General features: G+C 44.2%; 1 protein-coding gene across 3 annotated transcripts in view; it reads right to left on the bottom strand.

The window, feature by feature from the left end:
* Positions 1–5032: 5032 nt before the first annotated feature.
* plpp3 (phospholipid phosphatase 3) overlaps positions 5033–19537 on the bottom strand; it is a 39861-nt gene continuing 25356 nt past the window's right edge. For 2 of the 3 annotated variants that reach the window (XM_074636018.1, XM_074636017.1), the window contains exons 6-7: positions 15568–15744; positions 5033–8042 (exon numbers count right to left, since the gene is read on the bottom strand). In XM_074636018.1, the coding sequence (XP_074492119.1) occupies positions 7914–8042; positions 15568–15744 (306 nt within the window). In that variant the 3' untranslated portion in view covers positions 5033–7913. The remainder of the gene's footprint in view (positions 8043–15567; positions 15745–19537) is intronic. The other variant, XR_012593990.1, reaches the window with a different exon arrangement.

Here is a 19537-nt window from a genome sequence, read left to right as displayed (position 1 = left end):
GGTTAAATACTATAAGTTAACTTAAAGAAAACTTACAAGTATACTTGCAGTAAAAACTATTAAACTAGTAGTTTACTGAGGGTATACTTTAAAGTGTACTTTCATAAACTAAAAAGTGGGTTACAAGTATAAAACTAACACTATAAGTTCACTTGTAGTATAGTTCATATTATAGTTGCAGTACAAAATGCAACTTGGATGTAAACAAGTTCTGTACTCAAAGATTACATTTAAAGTTTACTTAAAAGTATAAACTAAAAAGTGGGCAAATTTAGACCCTAGAAGTATTGAAATAGTACACTTAAAAGTATACTACTAGTACATTGATATTAGTATACCTATTACATAAAGTATACTTGGGAATATACTTGAACTATACATAAGTTTATTTAGTAAAATAAACTTGAATTTTTCTTCTTTTTTTGTACGGGTTTGTAGAAAAGTGTGAATGTGAGAGAAACAGAGAGCGAGAGAGAGAGAAAGAGAGTAGGTGGACACATTTATGTGAAGATGACATAATCACCTGTCTCCCCCACGTGCAGCCAACATCTGTGAAATTTATTAACTTTCTATCCTCTCTGCTCTCTTTTTCCATCCAGCTCACCACCCATGCACAGACACTATGTCACACAGCAGCAGGGACATGTGTGAAGAGGGCAATTAGTGTTTTATATTAGTGGCACTCAAGAGAAAAGTCAGGGGGTCATACAGGGGGATACATCCTCTGGGAACCATGAATATCTCTACAAAGTTCTGGGCCAATTCAGTAGATTTTGAGATGTTTTACTGGATAAGTGAATACTTTGACCTGTTGGTGGATCACCAAAGTCAGTCGGACTCATCCTTTATGGACAATGATTGTCGGTAGAAATGACGGCGATTGAACTGAGCCCAAGGGTGCTTATTGGCATGGGAAACAAGTTTGTATTACTAAGCAACTGTCTTCTCTCTAGGTTCACGGTGGAGAGGAGGTCGTGTTGCTCGGGCTCTATCTATTCAGCGTGGAGAGGGAGTCGTGTTGCAAAGGCTCTATCTGGTTTGTGTGGAGAGGAGGTCGTGTTGCTCTGGCTCTACCGGTTTGGCGTCTCCCTGTTAAAAGGGTGTCGTATCCTGTACAGATTGTAAAGCCCCCCGAGCTAAATTTGTGATTTGTGATTTTGGGCTTTCCAAATAAAATTGACTTGACTTCCGATTAGTGAATTAGTCCGATTAGTGGACGACCTGCTCTACCTCTGAGCCACAGCCGCCCATGGCGATCCATCCACTAGTTGTTGAGATCATTTCAATCAGACATCCACAGAGCCACGGCTGAAAACCTGTCAAACACTTCTTATTTCTCGTTGCAGTTACTATTATTACACCTATCGTTTGTTCCACACAGAAATATGAAACCCTTCAAATCGGAACACAAGAATTAGGTTAATCCAGTCAAATCCTGTCTGTCACAATTATCACGAGATTGATGTGTAACTCCTTTTTTTTTACACTCACTGGATTTGGATTTCATTCATATCAAATATCTCTCGAGCCGAGACACAAAGACGCAGTGTTCTCCTGCCGGATCATCATCATAAAAACATGACATTAATCCTAAATATTAATCCTCCTGCTGCAGCTACACATGTGCCTATTGACTGATAGGGACACCCCACCGTGTCCTTATTTTAGTCACCGATACGCTTTTATTAATACAGTAGATTGACCGAAAAACTGGGTTAATACATAACAAAATCAGTCTTTTCGTTTATTTAAAAGCTGCTCTGTTTTTGTGTCTGTTTCTGTTGAGTTAAGTCCTTCTGTGAAGATGTTGCTGTTCTTTATCGCTCATTTCATCCATCTATCTCCATGTTTCACTCATTTTTTCTGTCTGGAAAACATTTCAATCAGCATTTAGAATGTGGGGCACTAAAATCTCTTTTGCTTTCTTTCTTGCGCACTAGTTTTCTTTTGTGTCCTGAGGGCGGGTCATATTATGTCTACCACCTCATGTCCGCTAAAACCCCCCAAAACAGACACTGACATACTATAAACAGTTAACTGCTGTGAAGGAAGCCCTGCCCAGACTCTCCTCTGACTCTCTTCTGGTTCTCTCCATGCTTTCCCCCCCCCCCCCCCCGGGCCCAGCTGCCTCTCTCTACTCTCTGGACGGCGCTGCAGAGAAAAGACCTCTCAGAGCTCCAGGCCTCCAGACGGCTCTCCTGGAGGTGCCACCCTCACCACAACCCAGCTCCATCTCTCTCACACTAACACTCACTTGAAAACCTCCAAGCCAAACCAGAGCCACCTACAGTAGCGCTCTTGTTACGCCGTGATGCTTTTTATATCACGAGTGTGCCAGTGGACCGTTTCACTCGGGGCTACAACCACGACATGGCAAGAAGAGACGCCTGTTAGTCAGACATTCACTGATTCTCTACTGCGTCGAGTTAAATATAAACGAAAAATCCCACTGCTGCATTCTTGCTTGTGACATACCTTCTGCGGACCTATTCGTCCTTGCTCAGTCATTCGGTGCATGGCATGTGGACACATATGTTATCAATCTGCCGGGCTTCTTCTTTCAGAGAGGAAAGGTTTCACAGCAATTATACTGGAATCTCTAACAAAGTCCAGTTGAGCAGAACGGGGTTAACTCTCCGCTGACACGTACCAGCTGTCAAACGACACAAAAATGTACTTTAATTAGCTTGCATGTTCTGATATTTGCACAATTCTTGGTGCGTGGTGAGAACTGGATGCAAACTGAGGGAGAATTGTCTTGTTTTTAACATGACCATCATGCATTTTTTAGTTTATCCAAAGGGGGATTTGAAAGACTTTTATAGGACTACGGGTGGAGGAATTTCTCAGCCCACAGAGGAGGACGTAATCCGTCCAACTTGTGTTAAAATGTCAACATCCCCAACATAAGAACGAGCTTTTGATTCTTTTTAAGTTTGGTCACTAAGATGAAGAAAACATCAGCTTCATGTAGAGCAGTAAATGAGGGTAAACAGGCCGAGTGGATGTACAGTGCAGTATGTGCAGCACACTGCAGAGAGGTGCGGTACTATGTAATGCCTTGGCCTCGCTGTGGCGGCCCCGTGCCAGCTCTGCTCTGCTCCGCTGCTGCCAAACAAGACCACAACATGGGCCTCTCTCTCTCTCTCCCTCTCTCTGCCTCAGCAGCAGTCCCTCCACTATTACAGCCACGCATGGCTGACCCCAGGCCTGCCAGCTGTTCACACAGGCACCGTAAATCTCAGTGTGGCGCTCAGACCAGCTGGACTGTCACCGTCAATAAAAGACTGCACTTTACAGGACACTGAGGGGGAAACATGCATGCCACTATAATGATAGCATCAGTCAAATGATTGACCCAACTAATTGCTTTTTGAGCTCATTGAGCTCACACAGCAAGTACCAGTCGTTCACGTCACACTTGCATGAAAACTACTAAAAAAAGACACCAGTTCCTCGTTACAGATGTGCTTAGAATTGTAGATTTGTAAGTATATAAAATACAGATTGTTATGTGGACATGCAGTTCAAATGGTGATTGCAGTGTGGCTTTTGGGATTTTGACGGGAAGGCGATTAACACTTGAGATGACAGAAAGTGTCATTCAGGCTTTCCTCTCTCTGGTTGAAACACGCTGCGGTGGAGAAAATGACACTCAAGATCACAAACCACACATACGATGACGCCAGCTCCTCCAGTCTGGTGTCTGCCAGGGTGTGAAATCACACACACTTTCTGAGCCTAATTATGTGTCGTATAGGCGTGTGCATATTTCATGTGGTAAAAGGTGCTAAAAGGCCACGGAGAGGCCACTGCAAAAAGTGTTTCTCCTGCAACTTCTATATCGTTGTTGTTCGTCATTCGGCTGCTCCCGTTAGGGGAGTTCGTAACCTAGAGATCTCCCTGCGTTGCCCAACGACTGCAGTTAAAATAGAGATCTAAGGCAAGGCACGGGCCATGCGCATGTAACTCAAAGTCCTCCTTGGCCATAAGCATACGTGACCAAAAAAGGGAGGGGACTGTATGTCACGAACGTTAGGATCAGGGTTAGGGAATAGGGCAGGGCATGCAAACATTAGGGTTAGGGTACAGTCAGGATCAGGAAACAAAAAGTGAATAGTTAGGATCAGGGTAAGGGGACAGGACTGGGTATAAAAGCCGCAAACATTAGGGTTAGGGGGTTCAAAATGTCGAAAGTTAGGTGTATGAAATAAAAAATAGGATCAGGGGAAGAGAACAGGGCTGGGCATGAAAAAAAACACACAAACTGAGGGTCAGGGGCCAAGAAAGTCCACATTTTTGGTTTAGAAAAATAAATAACAAGGTCAGGGGACCAGAACAGGGCTGGGCATAAACATCAGAAACCCGTACATTGATTTGGCATACGTTTTACGCCTGTGGGATGAAACCAAAGAACCTGGGGGAAACCCACACGAACACGGGGAGAACAAGCAAACTCCACACAGAAAGGCTCTGCCTCGACCGGGGATCAAACCCGGGACCTTCTTGCTGTGAGGCGAAAGCACTCCGTAGCTTCAATATTAATTGGCACTATTAAACTTAAAGGTGCTAAATTCAAAATTCAGAGCATATCTATTGCCTCCACACGGCTCTCAACATGGTGACGGCTGAGCCAGCGGTAACAGAGCTGAGGGAGAACGCTCTGAAGAAGGCTGTGAGCCAATTAAACAGGTGAAATGCTCGTATTTTGTCCTCGATTTTGAAATCTTCGGTTCCGTCGGTTGCCATCGGTTCCTGCAGTACAATCTTAATTAAGAAAAAAGACAGAAATATTATCAGCAAAATGTACTTATTATGCATAATCATATGCATATAAAGTGCTGAAGTAAAGTAAATAAATGTACTTACATTCCACCACCAGTTTGTATATCTTCTTGTGTTTATGGAGGAAGTAAAAGGATCATTTCCAGGAGCAAACATTTAACAAACAAAAATCCATCAAGCCATAAAAAACTACCATCTTCAGAACTTGTAGTCAAAGTGTCGGATCAACAGTGAAGACAAACCAAAGTTGTGTTCATAATGAGCTTTTTATTTAAAAGCACATGTATTAGAGCTAAGTACATTTAGCAGAAAAAACAGCATTGCAACTATGTCTTTGTACAAAAAAAAACGAGACAATACAAAAATACTAATATTGAATTTTAATACAATTGTGGGTGTATTTTTTTTTGAATGCATATTACAAACGTAACTATTACAATCTACAATAGTTATTCTAGATACAAAAATCTGTCAATCGATGCTTTTTAAGCAGCATTTTGTAAAGAACACAGGTCTGTAATCATAGTGGATATATCTAAAACATGTTAAGAAACAATATCTTACAGAGTTACCTTTAGTGATCTATACATTATTTATATATTTATAAAAAAAAGAGAGAGAAGAGAGAGTGAAAACGGCTTTGTGAAATGATAGGACGGACTATACGATGAGAAAGATGTGCAACATGGCGGAGTGTGTTTTGTTGGAGGAGGAAGATCTGAGTCGGCTGTAAATAAAAAGGGATTCTGTGTCTGTACAACTGTTAGTGATTATACAGGACAGGCTATAAAACACACACGGTTAAAGAGAATAAAAATATTAGATCCACAGTTTTTATAACGTCCACCTGCTCTCTGACACACACACACACACACACACACACACATACACACACACACACACACACACACACACACACACACACACACTTGGCACAGCTGACCGTGTCTCATTTGACACACACTTAGTTTATCAAGAGGGGGTTTCTTCTCACAGCGCTCACACATATGTACACACACATTCACACACACAGACACATACAAGATGTACATGTACAAGACACACACATACACACTGAGAGACAAACATCCATTGCCAATGAGTGATTGGGTGGGTGAGAGCCCCTCCCTGCCAGCGGAAAGAGCCCAAATCATCCCAGAAATAATGTGCCAGCTTAGCTGTAACTCATCACCCTCTTTCCACGGTGACAGCCCGCACCCCTTCACTCTGTCCACCCGTCCACTTCCTGTTTAGGAAGACAAACAGATGGGCCCCAACACCAGGGAAGCGGCATGGCACAGCCACGCCACTCTTAGGTGCTGGGAGGCGCTCCTTCCACAGAAAATATCAACCCCCCACCCCTTTTTACTACATCTAACCCTCAAGAAATGCAACATCCCGGGTTTGGGCCGCTCTGAGAGTCCACTGCAAAAAAAGCTTGACGTGCTGACGTGGAGACAGACGTATGTGAGGTTGGAGGGCTTCACTTCCTGCTGCTAAAGACACTGATGTCTTGCTCTCAAACCTGTTTTTATGCTTGCTGCATCCGCGAGTGTCCGCACGGCAAAAGTGACGTCACACCATCAGATACGGCCCTTAGTGGAGGGCAGGTTTTCGCCTGTCCATGCATAACCGGAATTTTTTTCAAACCACACGGACGCGGATGGGTGTAGAAAATGGAGAACTTTTAGGAGTAAGGAGAAAACCTGCACGGAGTATAAAAGATCCAAACATTTCCTCGTAACGATTCCACGTTAAAGCTTTGTTTACACTCGTGCGAGACACCGTGGTGCCGGAGTCCGTAGATGGCGCACTCGCTACGAGCATGCACAGAGGCGTTTACGCTCAACGCGTTGTTCGTTGCAAGTGGTACCGGAAAGCAGGCTGCCTGGAAACAGTAGTAAACATCGACATACCGCCAAACATTGCATTTGTGTACTGTAACTATTACGGTCGTTTACCTCCAAGTCTAAATTACTTTCCGTCTCTCGGTGCTTCCCATCAGGTCACCACTCTTTCCATGAGACCTTTTTTTATTTGAGCTTTTACAAAATAATCTCTCGCAAAAAGACTCTTCACATTCGCCTATTTCTTTCCAAGAACTCAATGTCATGTGACTGTCGCTGTGGTCTCTCAATGAACAGTTGTAGAGATGTCTGTACAGGTGAACCTGCTCGGCCAGTCGTCCCTCGAAAGGCGTCCATGCAGCGCGCGCAGTCTGTGCGTAGTTACAAGAATCTTGCATAGCTTTTGCACACCACACGAAAGCCGCGATGACGTAATTTTTCTGGTGTGCTCACCTCGCGCCATTTTCACTACGGCGACTATGAACCAGGCTTAACGTGCAATCGGAAAGTATAACCGAGGCTTTACAGCAGCCCACTGGTACAGAGGGTTGTTGTTATGGAAGCCGTGCTACGCTAACGTTACCCTGCCTGACCACACCAGGCTCGGTCGGCTTCTCGGAGTCCATACTCTGTCTCTCGGGTGTCAGCGTCATCAAGTTTTCTCTCAGTCAGACGTCTCAGGCAGCAAGTGGTGATAATGGACAATGAACTTAAAAACAGTGCTATAAGTTATATTTTTTCTATACTGTTAATATTTCTATGCTGCTAGGTATTGCAGTAATATCCTTCCCATAGCTAAGGAAGTAGTTGTCCTACGGCGTTCCAAGGCCACAGAGAGTTCAGAGAGGAAGCATCAACTGGAGATCCCTCTCTCCCTCGGCACCGGGGGTTTGTCTTTTTTTTTCTTCATTCGTTTTTCTTCACAAGTGTTTTTTTCCCTCAGCTCCGTCTGTCGAGTCAATTTCTTAATTCATTTTGTCTTCCAATTCTGTTTGTGCTCAAAACGATGGGCTCAAATGTAGATTAGTAGTTAACATAATAATAGTAAATAAGTCTGGATAGTGAGAGTGGACTCTGCCGTGCAAACCTCAAATCTGACACCCTAGTCCACAGAGCGCCTCGCTGGGGCGCTGCAATAAAGAAAAAGGGAGGAGGAGGAGGAGGAGGGTGCCATTTGAGACGCAGCCACAGTCTCTCGTCGCTACATTCTACTGTCCGATGGGAGGTGAGCAGCGCTGCGATTGGCTCCTCGGTCGCAGGAAGAAGCGGCGGCGGCCTCTCTCACACCATGTTGTGGTGGTTGTTCCTCTCGATGATGTCGGACGACGGGAGCAGCTCCTTCTTGATGGGGGAGGGCGGGGGCGTGGCCGGCTTCACCCGGGGCTTGAACAGGTCCGACACGTAGAACACCTGGTGGACACACAGGAGAGGGACAGCGAGGTGAGGAGACGGGAGGAGGACAGCGAACAGAGAAGACATGAAGAAAAAAGAGAAGGACGAAATGTTTCCTGTATAAATAAAGATGTGGTTTGAAATGGTAAACACTTCCTGTCTCCAAAGTGGGCAAAGTCATGGAGTGTTCGCCTCTCCTCCCCAGCCCCCCCACCTTGTTTGGAAGTGTTGTGAACGTCATGTGGATGGATGAAAGCTGATTGGATTATGTATTTATATTTTCTTTTGCAGCCATATTTAGCATTACCAACATTAGTTAACCAGGGCGTTCACCAACGTTAGTTGCCAGATCTTGCGGAACCTTGATGGAACTGTAACTTCAGTGTCCGTCACGTGATATCACTGGTCCCAAAAAGACTTTTCCCCATAGACTTACATTGGGAAAGAGACGTCTGTAACTCAGCGGATACTTTTTTGTAGTTCAGTTTTAATGCAAATGAACCACGTTGGAGGACACCCGAAGTTATCTTTGTAATTTGCATACAGCACACGTTAAACTAATCTCAGTTGATTTGCCTTCAACTCCCAATGCAAAGTTACCAAACACCCACCATATGTCTCTTCTTAGCTAAAAGGCTGGGCTCAAAACTGTTCCTGCAATAGCAGCAGTCACACTTCTTTCACAAGAAAAAAACTCATGTAATTGCGCAAGAGAAAATTCTGATAAATTTAATAGCAGGAGTGAACTAGCTGAAAATAAAACCCGGCAGGTCTGAACAGGGCTAATGTGAATACGGACACCCACGTGGAGCCGTGAGCTGGCGAGATGCTGCATGACTCCATGATGCCATGACGAGAAACTCCCCATCACCTCCCTCCGCCACCCTCTGTGCAATCCCAAACTTCCCAAACACTGAGTAATCTGGCAGGAGGAAGTGATCTTAGTATAACTCACACTAAACTTGCAATCACATAATGAACCCGAGCTAATCTTCTATTAAACGATGCCAGGGGTGAATTCCTCCCTTTTTTATCTTTACATCAGCTCTGAGGTCAGCTGATGTTGGCTAACGAAGGATGTGAGAAAAAAAAATCTCTTCCTGATGACATCATATGTCAAACAGGAAAATGGGCCGGGGCGGACAGGAAGTAGTGGGACCATGGAAACTACTGTCCACTCTACGAGTGCATTAGCGTTTCCACTTACAAGGGTCTGGGGTCAGTCATGAGCAACACACACATACACACACACAAATACACACATTAATTGGCAGGCGCAACAGATTTTCCTTCCTCGCTGCCAGTCAAGGGGCGAGCAGAGGGCTTGTGCCAGCTGGGCGAGGGGTGGGGAGGGGGGGAGCTGCCATTCAACACTTAGAAAGAGAGCCTACTGTGCAGCAGCTCCTCGGGGAAAACAATGTGGATAACTCTCATGGGAGAAAATACACAGTGCTCTCATACGGGGAAAAACATATAGCGGTCATGGTCGACATATAGACGGTGATCTATTTATATAACAAAGACGGTCTCACTCTGAGCTCAACACAAAGACATTCTCTTCACTTACAGCTCGACATTTACTGACCATTAAGTGACCTTCACTGGTGACTTTTGACTCATGGATGACATCATATATAGATACCTCCACAGCTGCTTTTTAAAAGGGGCTCTTTGTGCGTAGTTTGTGTGCATCATTATCTTATATATGATATAATTAGGGGAGTGCGGAGGGATATGACGGGATGAGTCATATCTCTGAGAATCACCCGAGGCATCATGGGAAACATTCAAGGCTCGTTTCCCATCAGGGTGCTAAGCGTCCAATCCCAGCAGGCCTCGTCGCCGCGTCACCCGACCTCCAACCTATCGCCCCTGAACCTGCCATGGTGGAAGGCTTATCACGACCTCACCACTTCCTGTGCGTGATACACGCACGCACACACACACACACACACACACACACACACACACACACACACACACACACACACACACACACACACACACACACACATAAAGCCTCCAGGTCCTTTGTGTTGAGAGATGCAGACTCAGCGTGTGCCTCTAATTGTGCGTCCTTAGCGTCTTTATGTGTCAGGCATGACATTTTAATAGTAGTTGAGTCACACAGGAAGTGAGGGCACCAATGTGCAGGAACTGTGAATGTCTAAAGAAAACCCACAACATTACTCACTAGACCCCCTCTGAATGTCACAGGGTAAAACGGTGCATTTGTTTGCACGCATATGAAACCAGATATGACTATATCTGCATTCTAATCACACGAACATCGACAAATTCCCACCAATGTAGGTCAGAGGATGTAACTCCGAATATATCGACACGCTTCAGAGAAAATATCACATGCACATGCGTGTTACTATATATGGTGACGGAGTATTAGGGCCACTCTAGTTTTGAAAAATAAAAAAATACAGACCTGGGGGAGGGGGGTAATATTCCAAGATTAAAATGGTAAATTTACGAGAAAAACCTTCAAAGTTCTCTGAGATCAAAGTGGTAAATTTATGAGAAAAAAACACAAATTTACGAGAAAAAAACTTTAATATTCTCTGATATTATAAAGTCACAAATTTACGAAATTAAAAAAAATCAGAAATGTAGTTTTTTTCCCATAAATTCGTGAGTTGCCGCATAAATTTACCACTTTATAATCTCATAAATCCAGGAAATTCTGAGTTTCTTCTTGGAATATTAACCCCCTCCTCCGGCTCTGTATTATTATTTGATTTACCTACAATGGCCCCTAATACAACGCTGTAATATATTGTATGTGCATGAGTTTGAAAAAATAACTTTGTAAGGGTTAACTGGTGGAGTGGTACATACAGAATTAAAAACTTGACTTGTGTGTGTGGAGTGATGAAAGATGAATTCCTGCTTCTACACAAGCTCACTGACCCCAAAGACTCTGCTTCAATATCTGAGACCCTGAACATGAGCAGAATGTCCTTGTGTGTTTTGAATCAGAGTGATAGCATCCTCCTGCCCTCTCCTCCTTTAATGTCCGACCCAGCTCCTCTCCACTGTGACAATGAACCTCAAAAAGTGCTGCCCCAGCTTTCTCTCTCACAGCTGCTTCCTGCTGCATTCGCTCCTCTTGACCTTTACTACCACACAAGTTTAAAAGTAGGTCACTGTGTCTGATAGGACGTGCCAGGTAGGACAGACGGACCACTTCCTGTTGTGGTTCTCTGATTCTCTGGATCACGGCCCTGCAGACACGGTCGGTCTGGAGGGTTTGACTCTTCTTGTAAAAAACTTCATGTATCCGATTCAGACACCATCCGTCATCACATGTGAGGACAGACAAAGGGGTTGAAAGCAGCAGTTAACTTAAAACAAAGCTGCAGACTCACTACATCTGAATGTGTTCATTCTTCAGGTTTCTATTGTTCATGTACTGGCACTCGGTGGGATTAAAGGGTTAACTGTAGCCTCGGGAAACCTGGAATGGCTGCGACAATAAAGTCATGGAACAACACAATCCTCTACGGACTATTACTAAAATATATCTGGAAAGGAAGACACTTTTTCACAAGGCCGTATAACTCATCATGTCATATTCAGAACAATTGCTCACAATCACACACTCGGGACTGACGTGCAAATCCACTAATTCACCCAATGTGTCCTTTTGTTCTTCATATCTGACTTTTGTATCAAGACAAGTGCACTGTGGGTGTTGGAGACTGCTTTCTCCATGCATGTGCACAAGCTAAGGATGGAGTCATGGACCACATTACTCAGACTGCCATGGGGCTCTTAAATACCAACTGTTTCTGCTTCATGAAAACATCACAACCAATAACAAAGCTGCTACAACCAACGGGATACCGACTGAAACCTCAAAACCTTTGTCATGTTGTTACACTAGCCGTGTTTCCATTCAACTATCAAGCGAATTTTAAGCAAACTTTTGAGACGTTGCAAAAAAGAAATGCAAATTAGGCATGTTTTCATCAACTGGTTTGGAGCGAATAAACTAGGCTGTTTGGTCAGAAGTTGGCGCTACAGGCGACGCAGTACGCATGGCTGCAAACCGCCGGTAAACAGAGTAGAAGAAGAAGAGGTTGCGAACTGGAAACAAAACAAGTCTTCTTCAGGAATTTGTTTCAATTGGACATGTTTTAATTGTTCTTTCACGTCAACTAGTATTGGCCATGTTTCATGTTGTCTGGAGACGAAGACAATATAAGTATATATCCGGGAAGATGCCAACAGCGGAAACAGCTGATCAGTCATGTGAGTTAAACGTTCACTACTTCAGAATTTATTCAGCAAAGGTGTTTCCATATCCCATTTAGCGCATAAACTCTTTTTTACGACAAACGCAAAAAACACCTCAAGTAGGCGTAGAAACTTTTTTTGTGCAATTGACGACGTTTTATCAAATTTATCTGTTTCCATACAGCGGCTTTTTGTAATTGTTTTCAATGAGAGTGAAGCGTTTTGCTCGCTGCTTTTACGTTGCTGAGCGCCTCGTGTTTTTACAGGAGCGCCCTGAACGCCTCGAAAAAATTCAACTCGTCCGACATCATTGCTGTTTTCTATCATTGTGGTGACTTTCGCTGGATACCTGGAGCTTTATGACTTTACCAACCGTAGTTACCGTGATCTGAACAGAAAACAGCAGCAGGCAAACCAGTGCGATACTTGAGATTTCGGGGAAGTTGTTTTCATTCATTTAAACTGTACTATTAAATATTAGATAGCACGTTGATTTATTCATGAAATAAAAGCTGGTTGAATAATAACAGAAGTCTTCATCCTGTAGTGTTTTAAACCACTAGCTACATGTATATCAGAGAGAGAAGAAGAGGAAGCAGAACCATGACGAAGGAGGTTGGAGTTACCACGGTGATTCCTCCTGATGATTCAACTTTATCTGAAACGGCGAGTGTGACGCAGTGCGTGATGTGTTGGTTGCCTTGCAACAATTAAAAAACAAGGCAAAAGTGAGCATGGCTCACACACACGTCCGGTCACTGCTTCCCCCTACTAAAGTAGGGCCAAAGGTTGTGCTCTTTTGGAACTAAAGGAATTAGTCTATTGAGCACAATCTAGCTTTTCATTAGCTCACCTTCCTCAGGATCATACCAAATCTGAAGTTCCTAAGTTAAATAGTTTCCAAGTTCTGCTTCGGAAACGAAAGTGTGACTTGCGAACGGACGGAAGGACGGACATGTGAAGCGCTATATACCTCCGACTACGTTGTCACGGGGGTATAAAAAGACGCAGCATACTGCAAAAAACGCTCTGTCTGATCAGGGCCTTCAGGGCGGCGAAACATATTCGCTATGACAATATTTAAGTGTGAACTCCTGCTTTCATTCGTACATTTCAAACTTTACATTCTAGAAGAATAACGACTGCACACGTGTCAACTTCAGATCTGACTATGTTCACACTTTGGTTTAGTGCTTTCTGCTGGCTCTTCTGAGGCCCACTGGCTCTTCATCCGTCCTCTATCCTTCCTCCACTCGTCTCCTGTCAGGTCCTTTCTGCTCCGCTGCTCATTGAGAGGCTGAAACAGCCGAGCTAAAGTACTCACAGATGTGTGTTTCTATTAAGACCGGGCAAATCAGAACGGGCGTCAAGGACTGTAAAACTAACCGCCATGATTGGCAGGGGCTTGAAAATGAGCGCGCGTGTACATATATATATGTGTGGTGTGTATGCGTGATGTGAACAGTGTGTCTCTCTGAGTGTAGTTGGATTAAACCCACGCTCCTCTCGAGCCAAGACGTAGACAAGGCTCCTCTCTCCTGTCACTTCCCTCCCTTCGCTCCTCCTGCCAGATCTGCCCGTTCAGAGGACCAGCTCGAACGCCGAGCACATTTCTGAAAACATTTTTTTTCTCTCCTTGTCAAAGCTGATGTCGTCTCCTGAACTTCGCCCAGCTGGAGGAGCGTTACAGTCCATTGTTACCCGCTGATTTCTGCTCATGGCTCATTTTGGAGCCCACAATAATCCTGGCATTCATTCACCCTGGTGTGTATGTGTGTGTGTGTGTGTGTTGCGCGTGCATGTGCATTTTTAGCTGTGCCAAGGTCTGCCGAGGCGCCACTACTGAGGTCTTGCTAAATTTTATGAATCTAATCCTTTCCACGTTCGTGATTTGGATCGTGTAGAAAGGTAACGCTTGTGTGTGTGTGTGTGTGTGTGTGTGTGTGTGTGTGTGTGTGTGTGTGTGTGTGTGTGTGTGTGTTTCCACACGTTTCCCAGAGGCAGCAGAGTTTAGCGGCGGCCTGCTGTGCTGATAGAACCAGAGCCGCCAAATAAAAAACCCAAAATAATTAACAGCCTCATTCCTGTTTCAAAGCTAATCCCCTCCCTCTCTCTCTCCCTCTCCCTCTCCCTCTCCCTCTCTCTCTCCCTCCCTCTCTCCCTCTCTTTGCACTCCATCTATTTTCCTCTTGACCCGAATTCAATTTTCCTTGGCTCCATCTAGCTTAGTGTAATGATGAGGGTTACGAAAGTCATCTGGCAACTGCTGCTACGAAATGTCACAGAAGTAGTGAAGAAGGTTGTAGAGTATGGATTTTATAGACACACACACTCCTGAACTAAGGCCTGACTCCATGCAATGTGTTCTTCATTAAAGGGAATCGGATTCTCCTCACTCCGCTGCCTGCTCCATTTCTCTTCTTCACAAAAACCAGAGAGGAGTGAAAAGAAGGAGCTATGTGGAGGCAAACTTTATTTGAGGGTTGGCCCCAATCAATTATAGAAAGTATTAAGTTGCAAAAACATTTATATGTATTAGGGCTGTCAATCGATTAAAATATTTAATCATTTAAGCATTTTTATCTGTTCAAAATGTACCTTAAAGGGAGATTTGTCAAGTATTTAATACTCTTATCAACATGGGAGTGGGCAAATATGCTGCTTTATGCAAACGTATGTTTATATTTATTATTTGAAATCAATTAACAACACAAAACATTGAGAGATATTGTCCAGAAACCCTCACAAGTACTGCATTTAGCATAAAGAAATATGCTCAAATCATAACATGGCAAACTGCAGCCCAACAGACAACAACAGCTGTCAGTGTGTCAGTGTGCTGACTTGACTATGACTTGCCCCAAACTGCATGTGATTATCATAAAGTGGGCATGTCTGTAAAGGGGAGACTCGCGTGTACCCATAGAACCCATTTTCAGTCACATGTCAAGGTCAGAGGTCAAGGGACCCCTTTGAAAACAAGTTTTCTTCGCCAAAATGTAGAGTAAGTTTGGAGCGTTATTTAACATCCTTGGTGACAAGCTAGTATAACATGGTTGGTACCAATGGATTCATTAGGTTTTTCTAGTTTTATATGATGTAAGTATCCTCACTCACAGCTTTAAAACTGAGCCTGCTACAACTTCTGAAATATCGATTGCCGTTAAAACGAATTTGCGTTATTATCGCGTTAACCTTGACAGCCCTACTATATCTGCATTCATGCTTTATCACTCATATCATACTTTCGTACAGTTTGCACGTGTAATTGATGTGTTTTGTGTGCACTCACTATGCAGTAGGCCACCAGGGCTCCCTGCACAAAGCCTGCCAGGACGTCGGTCGGGTGGTGCTTGTGGTCAGAGACGCGTGATAGGCCGGTGTAAAAGGCCATCATCAGCAGGGTGAACTGGAGCAGCGGGCGGAGGAGGCGAGCGCCGCGCCACGAAAACCTGGACTGGAGATAGAACTGGGGAGAGGAGAGGAGAAAGGAGAGAGGATGTTATTCATTTACTTCATGCAACAGAATAATATTTGCAAAACAAAGAATTTTCTGAGAGTGTTTAAGATGTAAAACTCACTGAACCCTCACACACACACACACACACTGGGCTGTACACCTGCAGCTTGTGTGTGTGTTGGTGTGTGTATTATTACTGTCTGAGAGGTCTAGACTGAATCAAAGTGGGCAGGCCGGCCAGACCCACAAGGAAACACATGATCTCTTCCACAACACTCGGCTGGCGGAGACCCGGACATGACTGATTCATGGTTCAACATCCCAGCTGTAAAAACAGCTCGACCACAGAGAGCCACTGGAATACACACACACATATATACACACACCCTACCATGAACGTTTCAGCACTTTGTTGGGATGAACTCTCTACCCTCTATTAGAGTAAATAGAAGACAAAGCGGATGCACCCCCCCTCCGCTCCAGGAACATCTCCTGGGTCATGATAAAGACGGAGAAGAGCCAAAACAGGAAGTCCAAGGCCACTTTCAGTCGTACAAGTGCAAATACACGCACGGCCCCCGCTCTCTTTTTTATCCAGCGTCCCTCAGACATCCTGTGTTTCTGCACCACTCATACCCTCAACTTCCTGTCTCTCACACCCAGAGACAGAGGAGCCTGGGAGGGCCCGCCTCAGCCAAGGTCTACCCAGCAGCCCACACCTCCAGACGGGTGTCTTATAATCAAGCTAGGCTAACAATACCTACAGACAGCAGCCGCAGCGCATACTCCTGTAGGTGTGGACTGTAGGCAAAGCTCCCTCGCACTTCCTCTATCATTGTTCTCCTCCTCGCGGAAGCAGAGGAAGCGATCCCTCCCATCCCTTCCAGTCTCTCCTCCCTGGCAGGGATGTTTAGACGTCAGGCTTCCTCTAGCAGCTGTTCTCAGGTAGCGGTAAGAGGACTAGTTAAGTACTGATAAGTACTTTTAGTTGGACGTCTTGCAGCCATGAACGCAACATCCATAAATAAAACCCTTCACATCCCAACATCCTAAAGCTCTTAATTTTACAGCAAGGTTTGATGGAGAGTGGAGGAGAAAGGGTGAGAACTTATCCAAAAGACAGAGTCACAGTGACCTGCCGAACGCGGCCCCTATCTGACTGGAGGACGGTAAGAAAACCCAAATAAACCCGTCTAACCCTGATTCAGCAGAAGCATGAAAAACATTCAGTCATTCAGACGGTTAAAGGGACAGTTTGGGTGTTTTTGAAGTACGGTTGTATGAGGTACTTATCTATAGTCAGTGTATTATTTACAGTAGATGACGGTCGGCGTGTCTCCAGTTTGGAGAAACTGACAGGAGTACCAGTACGGGAGCAAAGCAATACAGTGTTGTGGACGGGGGCAGCAGTAAAACGTATTTTAGACACTTACAAAATTCGATATCCATTTAAGTGTACGCTATATTTAGAATATTTCCATCGCTTTATCCCGCTGTCAGACGGCCCTTTCCTTCTCCTTTCTGACGAGGAACTGGACTGAAAGTGAAACTTATCTATGCTCTCTCCAAAGCCAGCAGGCTCAGATGACAAAAACAGTGTAGATACGTTTCACTTTGAGTTCAGTTCGCCGTCGGAAAATATTTTAAGTACTATTATTAAGTACTCCGCCATCTAAGTAAGGGATAATGTACAGCGAGATAGTCATTATTTTTGAAAGAATCCCCGACAGGGTGATGCTGCCCCCCGACGCGGAGATGAAGGGGTTTCTTTCACAACAATGGCCCGCTAGCTGTACATTATCCTGCTTATTACACGGCTACTTACTGAAGAAATCAATATTTGACACTAAATTGGTCCGCCAGAGTCCAACATCAGAGCTGCGCCCATAGCAACGGTTTGTTATACATAGCAACGGTCTGTTATACATAGCAACAGTCTGTTATACATAGCAACGGTCTGTTATAGAGAAATTACAGACGCAGAACGCCGTGATTGACCAATCAGAATCAAGTATTCAACACAGCCGTGTAATAAGTTACTATATGCAATGTTAACCTGACTATAAGGATGTATATATACTGTACACGTAGCAGCAGCAGCATCATGCAGAAACCCACATCAGGTCAGTTTTTAGAAGGGCTTGAAGGGAAAATAGCATTTTGACGCTAAAACATACTTCGACCAAAATGGGAATGTTTCGATTTGAATACATATAACCTACACATATAAATAATAATAATAATGGACCCACTCTTTAAAATAGGTATTCTTGTGTTTCTCATGTGTCCACAAGAGCAGATGTAACTAACGTAACTCTAAAGTCAAATCAAATAAACATGAGGACGGATAATGACTGACAGTTTAATTGTTAGCTGAGGATACAGGACATCGGCAATAAGGCCTCCAGATAATCAATATTTCCATTAGGAATTAGTGATCCTCTCATCTAGGTCTCGTCAAGAAAACAAACAAGTGCATTCCCCAAAATGTCAAATGATTCCTTTAAATGACAAATCAGTGTTATTGATTCATTTTCTGTCCATCAGATGAAAGAATGATCAATGAATCGACCTCTACTAGATCGACAAATATGGATCCTCTGTTTCTCGGGTTCTTACCCTCAACCTCGGCCCTTATTTGATTGTTTCTCTCCCTCGTTACTCATCAGGGTGAGAAAGTGTCGTTCCCACAGTGTGGCTGTCACCTCTCTCTCTCTCCTTCCGACAACCCCCCAGTCTTCTGCCAATTGTCACACTTTGATTTTGAAGCACTTCATTTCCTGCCGAGCGCGTCTGCGTCTGTGACTGATGTGGTTTTGAGCTGAGATGGCACACGGATAACTGGCCCGGACGGCACGGCGCGCTGTACAGCTTCAATAACTGCCGCAGACGGCACGGGACGCTGTACAGCTTTGCTGCAGCCACAGAGAACAAGCGTGTGTGTGCATTGATGCGTCCTACTGAGCTATCTGTTGTTTTGTCTCATACGATCCAGCAGCAAAGAGCTGGTGTTGTGTCTGTGGGTGATTTGTGATAGCAAGCTGCTGGTTAAATCAAAACCAATATGTTTGTTTGCGATACAAGTGGTCGTGACCACAGCTATGCTTTTGTCTCGCAGCGTGGTGTGAACCAGAGGCGAGGATGGGAAGGGGGGGCAGGAGGGGATGGCGTGTAAAACGAGGCCTCGCTCTCGTTCTCTCTCACTTTGTTGTTTTCTTTTATTGAACGCAGAGTCACAGCAAGAAAGACGGAGAGGAGAAGATCTCTCTGGAATGAGCCGGATTCCTCCAGAAACCACCAGACTTTGTGTCGCTCTCGTCTCCATCTGTCATGGGAATCTGCTGGGACTCCGTCTGTTGTTGTGTTTTATTGTTGTTTTCCTTCAGATCTAACTATTTGAGGACGGCGAGGGTCGGAAAGGCAAATGCCTGTGTCTATTTATGTCTGAGTTGGATTCATAGAGGAGATGTTTTGAGATTGTAGACGGTCTTTAAAGGGATAGTTTGGGTGTTTTGAAGTGGGATTGTATGAGCTACTTATCCATAGTCATTGAATAAGGAATACACTTGTTTGCTTTGTTGAGAAGACTTAGATTAGAGGATCACTCCCACTCTACCTTTAAATTCCTATTAAAAATATTGATTATCTGGAGGCCTTATTGTCTATATATCCTGTATCCTCAGCTAACAATAAACTGTCAGTCATTATCCATCCAGAAGCTGTTATATCTATGCTCTCTTCAAAGCAACCAGACTCCATTCATAAAAGCAATTTTACCTCACAGAACACAGACTATTACATT

The sequence above is a fragment of the Sebastes fasciatus genome, chromosome 5 (genome assembly GCF_043250625.1).
Source record: "Sebastes fasciatus isolate fSebFas1 chromosome 5, fSebFas1.pri, whole genome shotgun sequence".
Classification (NCBI taxonomy): domain Eukaryota; kingdom Metazoa; phylum Chordata; class Actinopteri; order Perciformes; family Sebastidae; genus Sebastes; species Sebastes fasciatus.
Note: the sequence above shows the minus strand (reverse complement) of the source record. Positions and strands in the feature narration are given on the sequence as shown.